This window comes from Rutidosis leptorrhynchoides, chromosome 4, assembly GCF_046630445.1.
Source record: "Rutidosis leptorrhynchoides isolate AG116_Rl617_1_P2 chromosome 4, CSIRO_AGI_Rlap_v1, whole genome shotgun sequence".
Taxonomy (NCBI): domain Eukaryota; kingdom Viridiplantae; phylum Streptophyta; class Magnoliopsida; order Asterales; family Asteraceae; genus Rutidosis; species Rutidosis leptorrhynchoides.
In genome coordinates, this window is record NC_092336.1 from 540752971 (window position 1) to 540762346 (window position 9376).

The window sequence follows — 9376 nt, forward strand, 5'->3', positions numbered from 1 at the left end:
AATGTTTCATTGCAGTCAATACCAATTGTTTGCGAGCGACCATCTCCCACTAATCGTGCTTTATAACGTTCAAGAGTCCCATCTGATTTTACTTTATGTCTAAAAATCCACATACTACGTATGACATGCATCTCAGGTGACCGTGGTACAAGCACCCACGTATGATTATCCATTAAGGCACGAAATTCGTCAGTCATGGCCATGTTCCAGTTAGGGTCAGAAAGAGCATCTTTGAGTGTTCTAGGAAGTGGAGAGATAGTGGTGGTGGTAGAGAGATTAAATTGGATTTTTGGTTTGTGAATACCGGAGACACTACGAGTTATTATTGTACGAGTAGGAATTGGGACAGTAGAAGTTGGTATGGTGGGCGTATGGGAGGAGTTAGAAGGAGACAAGGGGGATTGAGTAGTAGAATTATTAGTCAGAGATGGAGGATGTGAGGTAGGAACTCCATCAGTAGAATTCGAATTCGTTGGTGGGCTAGGGGTATTATTAGTGGACCGAGATGTAGGGCTAGGTGGCAGAGAAGGGCCAGGGGGTGCACTGGGCCGAGTGTGGGAGTCCAACGAAGGTAGTGTTGGGCTGATATGTGGATGTGGACTGATTTGTGCAGGTGGGCTATTTGGTGGAGAAGGTTGGTGGGCTTGGATTGGACAAGTGTAAAAAGGGTGAATGGTACTAGTAAGTGAAGAATAATTATGTGATGAGACAGATTTTTCTTTGGCATAAGGAAATTGTGTTTCGTCAAAAATGACATTACGAGAGATGATGAACTTTTTAGCGGTTAAGTCATAGCATTTATATCCGCGGTGATTTGGAGGATAACCGAGAAAAACACACGGGGTAGAACGAGGTTGTAGTTTGTGGATAGTGGCGGAAGGAATAAGTGGGTAACATAGACAACCAAAAATACGTAAGTGGGAATACGAAGGTGTGCGACCATAGAGTATTTGAGTGGGAGATTGGAAATGCAAGAGTTTGCTAGGCATGATATTGATGAGATAGGTTGCCATGTCTAATGCATGGTGCCAAAAAGAAAGTGGAAGAGAAGCATGAGAAAGAAGAGTACGAATAATATTGTTAATGGCTCGTATTTTTCGTTCGGATTTTCCGTTTTGTGAGGAAGAGTAGGGGCAAGAGAAACGAAATGTCATACCAGTTTGATCACAAAATTGATGAAATTGTTTGTTGTTATACTCAGTTCCATTATCGCATTGGAAGGATTTTATTTGAGTGCCAAATTGAGTACGGATGTAGTTATTATATTTTACAAAGGTGGAGAAAACTTCCGATTTATTGTGTAAAGGATAGGTCCACAAAAAATTAGTATAATTATCTAAAAAGAGCACGTAATATCGATGACCCGTGGTGCTAGTTATTGGAGAGGTCCACAAATCACTATGAATAATGTCAAATGGTAATATGCTACGTGATGAGGAAGAAAGAAAAGGTAATTTTATTTGCTTTCCAAACACACAAGATTGACAAATAGAATTTAAAACTGGTTTATTACATGGAATAAACTTTTTATTGCTAAGGGAACGTAAAACTTCAATGCCCGGGTGACCAAGGCGATGATGCCAAATAGTCGGCGATGTAGCAGTAAAAGCAGAAGATGGCTTTATTTGATTCAGCAAAGATTGGGAGAGAGGGTAAAGATCGCCAGTACTGTTACATCTCAGAACTGGTGTGCCCTGCGGGAAATTCTTCACAGTAAAACCAAAAGGATCAAAATCTAATGAGACATTATTATCAATGGTAAGTTTACGAACATAAATTAAGTTTTTGATAAGATTAGGAGCATGAAGAATATTACGTAAGTAAAGGGGACGAGAGGTATTAGGTAAGGTACAGTGACCAAAACCCTTAACTGGAATTCCATGACCGTTACCAACAATAATATTTTGAGAGTGCCTCAAGGGATAATAAGATGTGAGATTACCTGTGCTATTGGTCATATGAGATGTGGCTCCGGTGTCCATGTACCATGTATCCTCAGGTGGATTAAGAGTCATCGTGTGCATAGCCTGTTCGATGTCAGTAGGATACCAATGGTTGTTGCTGGATGATGCAGAGGACAAGTGAGCCTGGTTCGTGGGCCTTGTGCCCAAAATCCCGTGATGCATATTGTTTGGAGGAGTATGCCGGTTCCAATTCGCTGTTGGGTATGGACAAGGAGGTTGAGCCCATTGGGCCGAAGGTGGCTGCTGGTAATTATAAGGGGGATAATGGTTCCACACTGGATTGGGCCCATTGTTGGACCTGCCCTGTCCACGGTTGCTACGGCCCCGATAAGAATTTGGGCCACGACCTCGGCCTCTTGGGCTGCTACTATTATACCGAAACTGAGCTGGGCCACGAGTACTGGGCGGATGTTGTTCATTAGAGACAGGAGGTTTGGGTTGCGATGTAGAAGACAACATGGCCGATTCAGACGATGAATTGTGAATAACTTGTTTTTGTTTAGGCGACTCCTCCAAGATGAGTTTCGATCGCGCTTCGTAAAATGACGGCAGATCCGTCATCTGAGTGAAATATGTACCAACGGTGTCAAAAGTATCGTTTAGCCCCGCAATTAATTGAAGAACCATGCGAGGTTCCGAAACTTTATCGCCAACATTGCCTAGTTGATCTCGGCGAGAGCTTTGATTTCCTGATAGTATGAGGAGACATCTGGATAATCATCGAGCTTAATATTCGTGAATTGACGTTGTAGATACAACGCACGTGTGTTCTTGTTGTCCTGAAACACACTTTGAATACGGGTCCATGCTTGAACAGCCGTTTGATCATCTTCCATAATGGTACCCATCAATTCATTGGAGATTGTGCCATATATCCATTGAAGGACTATAGCATCTAAACGAGACCACGAGGGATCATCGTTTGAGGTGTCTGTGGTCGTGGAAGAAGAGTCTGCAGCAGAAACAGCGGGTATGATGTGATGAATCACATCATAAGCACGACAATGTATCTTAAACAATTGAGACCAAGAATTATATTGACCATTTTTGATGTCGAGGGTGATAGGAATAATGTTTTTGATGTTGGAGATTGAAAGTGCAGGGTGATATTTTGGTGTATTAGCCATGATATTTGATTGATACAGAAGGGTAGGGTTAGCTGTGGAAAAAAAATACAGAAGGTTTAGAATAGATCGATGGAGAGAAGAAGGGGGGGAATTAGGCCTGATACCATGTGTGAGATTGTAATCTGCTTGTCTAATTCCTCAAAAGTATTTTGTATTTATACAAGGTTTCCTAACTAACACCTACCTCTAAATAAATGGAGTGGATTTGGTTGTCTAAAGCCAAATCTTACAATTAATAGTCCAGCTAATATAGATAAATGACAACAGCTAATATTGACAAATGATAGTAAATATACACGTATATGTGTATATGTGCATGAGATTATATCCGGTAATAAAAACACTACGGAGTACTTTATTACTAAAAAGTTGGATCTCGGGAGGAACATCAACTACTTATTGCTATGCTAGGACTTACGACTTTATGAGTATTCTATTAGGGACGACAATGATTACCCGATCCAGTGGATAATCATCCGATCCACTCGGTTCATGATGAATATGGATACGGATATAGATGAACCTAAATAGATATGGATACGGACATGTATAAAAAGTTTCATCCATGAATATATCCATTAGCACCCGAAATACATGTATACATACTTAATATAGATATATGCTTAAATATTTACTATTACAAATGCATATGCAGTCAGATTTACATTTTGCTTTCAATTAGTGAAAAAATAATAATATATTACAATAAAATGTCTATATCTAGCGTAATAAACATACACATTACATATATTAATCTATTTTTAATTATAAATTCACATAACGGTGTCATATCTTCGACAAATATTACACATTTTTTGGATAGATTTTAATTATGTTATGTTATATTTATTTTTACTATACTACGTTTTTCATCGCATATTAAGAAAAATTATGACATTTTTTTTAATATCCAATGGATATTCATTAACCCGCTTAATCCACTGGATATAGATATGGATGAATGAACTGAAACTAAACGGATATGGATATGGATATGGATGAACAAAAACTAAATGGATATGGATGTGGATACGGCATCACCCGATCCATACGATCCATATCCGATCCATATCCGATCCATTGTCATCCCTAATTCTACTAGTTATAGGAGTTAAATTATTATTATTATTATTATTATTATTATTATTATTATTATTATTATTATTATTATTATTATTATTATTATTATTATTATTATTATTATTATTATTATTATTATTATTATTATTATTACTATATTTCATACTTTTCAAGTGCTAACAAATAGTTGATGACTCCCGTATTATATTCAGTTGGTTATTTAAATCTTAATCACGTTAAATGGCTATAGTAAAACACTAATTATTGACCTTCAAATTATATTTTAGTCCTGCACATTTGAGGGTAATAATCTAGTTAATATAATAAATATAAAAATAATACGGAGTAGTTATAACATTACTAATATTTTAATATATTTTTTAATTATCAATAGACTTAGAAACAAAAATATCCTGATAATATTTAAAATATAAATTTGACCAAATATTTAATTAAGATATTTAGCATTGGGAAATTGGCTCAAATACACTTTTTTTAAAGTTTTATTTCAAAATACACTTTTTGTAAAAAAATTGTCTTTTTACAATATTGGGTAGACCAAAGTGTTGGTCGACCACCATATACCTAGGTCGACCACCTCATTTTTCAAAATGGTCGACCAAACTTCATTGAGGTCTCGATCGACTACCGTGTAAACATGGTCGACTAACTCTCGTGTTTTCATGGTCGACTACCCCCACAAAAATAATGCGGGCGACCCAAATGGTGGTCGACTACCCAAATCCATGTGGAATCCTGACACACATCTGAAGATTTAAACTTGAATAAGAAAATATGAATATAAAACATGGCTTGATATATTTGACTTACTAATTGTTTAATTATTTAATGAAGATGTGGCAAACAATTGTTTTAGCATGTCCAGCAACGACCAGCAGCGGCATTTGTAAAAAGAAAAAATAAAGAAAATAGAAGAATACCACTACTTGTTTGTTTCAACATGGATTTGGGTAGTCGACCACCATTTGGGTCGCCCGCGTTATTTTTTGTTGGGGTAGTCGACCATGAAAACATGAGAGGTAGTCGACCATGTTTACACGGTAATCGACCGAGAACTCAATGAAGCTTGGTCGACCACCTTGAAAAATGAGGTGGTCGACCAAGGTATATGGTGGTCGACCAACACTTTGGTCTACCCAATGGTGTAAAAAGACAATTTTTTTACAAAAAGTGTATTTTGAAATAAAACTTAAAAAGAAAGTGTATTTGAGCGAATTACCCTTTAGCATTACTTTAGTACTGATAAAACATTGGTGCATAAATATTAGCTAATCGTTAAAACAAAAACTCGGGCCTATTCCATTATAGCTGCTTATTTTTGGGTTATGTGGCGGTTCCGGAATGACATGGTTTTTCAAGACGAGGTGTTAAACAAAGGAGATTTGTTTGACCTGATTCGCTCTACTTCTTATTTTTGGTTGTTTAATAGAAGTAGAGATAAAGAAAACTATAATAATTGACTATTAAAGCCGTTGTGAATTTTTATCTGTATGTTTTGCCTTTTGCCTCCTAGTGTCTTACTAGAGGTTTAATAAAATTACATTTGGCGTTAAAAAAATTGTTCATTAAGAATTAAGATTAATGGTAGTCGAATTTCAATTTGAACGTAATAAATGTTTTATTATTCCATGATAAATAATAAATAAATAAAAAATATATAGATAAATATCGACTATAGATATTGAAATAGATTATACATATAAATATAAATAGTAGATATACATATAAATATTGATATAGATATTGATACAGTTTTTTGCTAAACACAAATTTAAATTAAGGAGTTTTTTATTTGTAGTCTTAACTCTTAAGGCTATCTTTAGATTTTTTTCCTTAAATTAATAGGCAATGTTACTTTTTATTTTCTGCTTTTTTGTTATGATTTAATTCCCATATTTATTCAGTTTTTTTATTTTAGGAAAGTAAATATTCACGTCATCACGTGAGATGTTATTTCGATCCTCCGTCGTCGAGACAACAAGTCCTTTTATTTTTAATCACAAGAATTTGAAAGAAACTTGAGATAGTGTATTTCCTACGAGTCTATCCGGTTGAAGATGTATTTAGTTTCAAAAAAGATTTAACTACTACTCATGTTGTAAACCTCCTATATTTATAGTTATTATTAGTTTTTTTTTTTAATTTATTTATTAACAATTAGTTTATTAGGTATTTCTTCATTATAACAAGATTTGGATGATTGGTAATGTTTGACTAAAGCAATGCAATTTCATATTTTTTAATCTTATTTAATCATTGTTTTTCAATCATTTTGTATTCTGTGATTTGGTATGATCATAATCGTTTGTTAAATAGGTATGTTTTCCAAAGTATGTTAAAACTAGTTAAAGACCCGCGATTTCGCGGATTTTATGAAATGATAATATTTTAAGATAAACTTCAACCATGATAATACATATAAACAATTAAACATTCTAAAAGTTCAAACGTGTAAAAACATAAAAAAAAAGCCTTGTTAAAAATAAAAATAAAGTACTCGATTTAAATTCAAAAATAGTAGTAATCAACGATTCATACTGCTAATAGGTTTGACCTATAAAGTTCCAAGTGGCAATAATGCAACTTTTTTTTTTTTTTTTTTGTCTTTCTCAACTCTTCGGTGTAGTTTTTCACATGTTCGTTAACTTTATTAATCTTTTGAGGTGTCATTAATTGTGAATAATGTCATCGTTTCGTTTGTTATCTTGTGGCATTTTTTGGATCTCCGACAAAGCTTTATCATATAATTGGTCAGCCTATATGTGACGATCGCTCCAAATCCATATGGACGAACACGTCATTCATCGATTTCATTGCGAGGTATTTGACCTCTATATGATACGTTTTATAAACATTGTATTCTTTTGAAAAGGCAAACCATTTATGAATATTTAAATCAAAGGTTTTCGACATCTGATGATTTCTACATATAGACACTCACCGTAAATAATAGTTTACAACAGTACTTTCGTTGACAATGCAGTCAAAATAAGATACATGGTGATGATTTGGTGAATGCAACGTTTTCTTGAAAAATATGCCATGTAAGACTCCATGCACATAGCTTGTCTATCATATAAGCAAACAGCGGAAGACTTCTAGAAAACCTGAGAATAAACATGCTAACAAGTATCAACACAAAGGTTGGTGAGTTCATAGTTTTAGTGTTTCGCATAATCTGTATATAAAGGTGGATCACAAGATTTTAGTTGTTTCATCCGAAATGTTTATCAAAATATTCTACAAAATTGAGCACCCTGGTAACTAAGCTTTAACGTCTATATAATAAGTACCCTTATTTTAACATACATGCAACCAACATGTACAATACACGCAATCCAACGTATATTAACTCAAATAGCATACGTCTATTTTATAGTTCAGGCTAGGGTTTCTATACCTGGAACAGACGGGGATGTCAAGCCCTATGGATCCATATACTACTACTCGCGCCCACCAGTTCTTATAACCGGCAGTTACTAGTTACCAAAGCTAAGGGATTTTCGGTTCAAACTCGGTGTAGAATTTAGTATGTTCTTGTGTCCATTGCGTTTAAAATAAATTGCATGTATTCTCAGCTCAAAAATATTTAAAGTATTTAAAAAGGGAGACTATAAACTCACGCATATAAATATTGTATATCGGTTAATAAAGCATTTGCATGTATTCTCAGCCCAAAAATGTAGAGAGTAAAAGGGATCTTATGAAACTCACCTTAGCAGCACATAAAGTTGTTCATCGTAATGTGACCGAAACTCGGTATATCAAATAATTGTAGATCTCAACCTAGAGAACATATGTTGGTCAATAAATGTCTATCAAGCTAGGTCAGGTCATAGTGTATCACAATCCTAATGCTCGAAATTGACATACAAAAGTTATTCAAAGTTGTTTCAAAAAGTCAATTTTGACAATAGTTTAACAAACAAGACGTACCTTATATAAGGATTCATTTACTCGGTTGGTAATATTCAAAAATCCATTTTATCAATCTCGTAAACAAGTTGTTTAAGTATTAATTGCAGATTCAAAAAGCAATTCCAATTAATGTCAATTATAATTCAGTTGACCATATCTTTTGATTCGTTCCTCGAAACTATTCGATATCTAAATGAAAAGTTATTGATTTTTCGTCAGCTTTCCGAAAACATGTATATCATATACCTTTTACCCGTAATATATGTATTTAATTTGTGATTTATTATAAACTGTTTAACGACAAAATTTAGCATACAAGCATGTATAAATATATACACTCGAGCACTAGTATGTATACACTATTAATTTATAAAATATAAAATATAAATGCTTACGTATTAATATTGAGATTCAATATTGTAGAAAAGTACGTAGACGTAACGGAGATGATAAACACTAACTTTGATTCACAATTATACCCCCGAACATTACCCATAACCTCCTTGGCAATAACCCATAATTTTCTTAGCTTTAATTCACTCGAAAATCATTTTTGAAATCGTTTGAACATGACCTCGTAGTAGTATTTTATGTATAATACTAATAAAAATAATATTAATACTACTGATAATAATAAGATTAATATTAATATTAATCTTTAATAATAATAATAATAATAATAATAATAATAATAATAATAATAATAATAATAATAATAATAATAATAATAATAATAATAATAATAATATAAATAATATAAATATTACGGAGTATATATCTATATCTGTGTAAGTGTGTGTGATGTTCGAGCAAAATAATTGAATTTATAGTACCTTTTCTGAAAAAGCACCCCATGCGATCGCATGAGATTTGTGCTTCAAGGCCATGCGATCGCATGGCCCTCTGATCCAGCTCACAAACTTTTAACTTTTTGTTTGTCGACATAATTTTATATAATATATATAATATATTTAATTTATATAATTAATTATATATTATATTAAATTCACATGCATAGTTGACTTGTAATTTTTGTTCCGATAAGTCGTACGTCATCACTCGACTTATGTCCCGGTTCCGGTTTTTCAAATATCCTTTCGTACGCTGAGAAAACTTGTATTTTACATTTCGTGTCACGTACCTTTGTCAAAATATAGCCTTAAATTATCCCTAAACTATACCACTCAAAGTATATCTTAAACTTTCGAGTATTTTGATCATTTACTTCTATAAATCATCGTCTCGCTATTTGTTAATATATATATA

The 9376-nt window shown here is 33.5% G+C and overlaps 1 protein-coding gene across 1 annotated transcript; it reads right to left on the reverse strand.

Moving 5' to 3' along the window:
* Positions 1-2623: 2623 nt before the first annotated feature.
* Positions 2624-3091, reverse strand: LOC139842623 (uncharacterized). Its single transcript, XM_071832743.1, has one exon. It carries the CDS (start codon positions 3089-3091, stop codon positions 2624-2626), a length of 468 nt encoding a protein of 155 aa, XP_071688844.1.
* Between the last annotated feature and the right edge of the window lie 6285 nt (positions 3092-9376).

Coding starts and splice junctions, on each gene's coding strand:
- LOC139842623 (XM_071832743.1), bottom strand. CDS start 3,091: ATGGCTAATACACCAAAATATCACCCTGCACTTTCAATCTCCAACATC.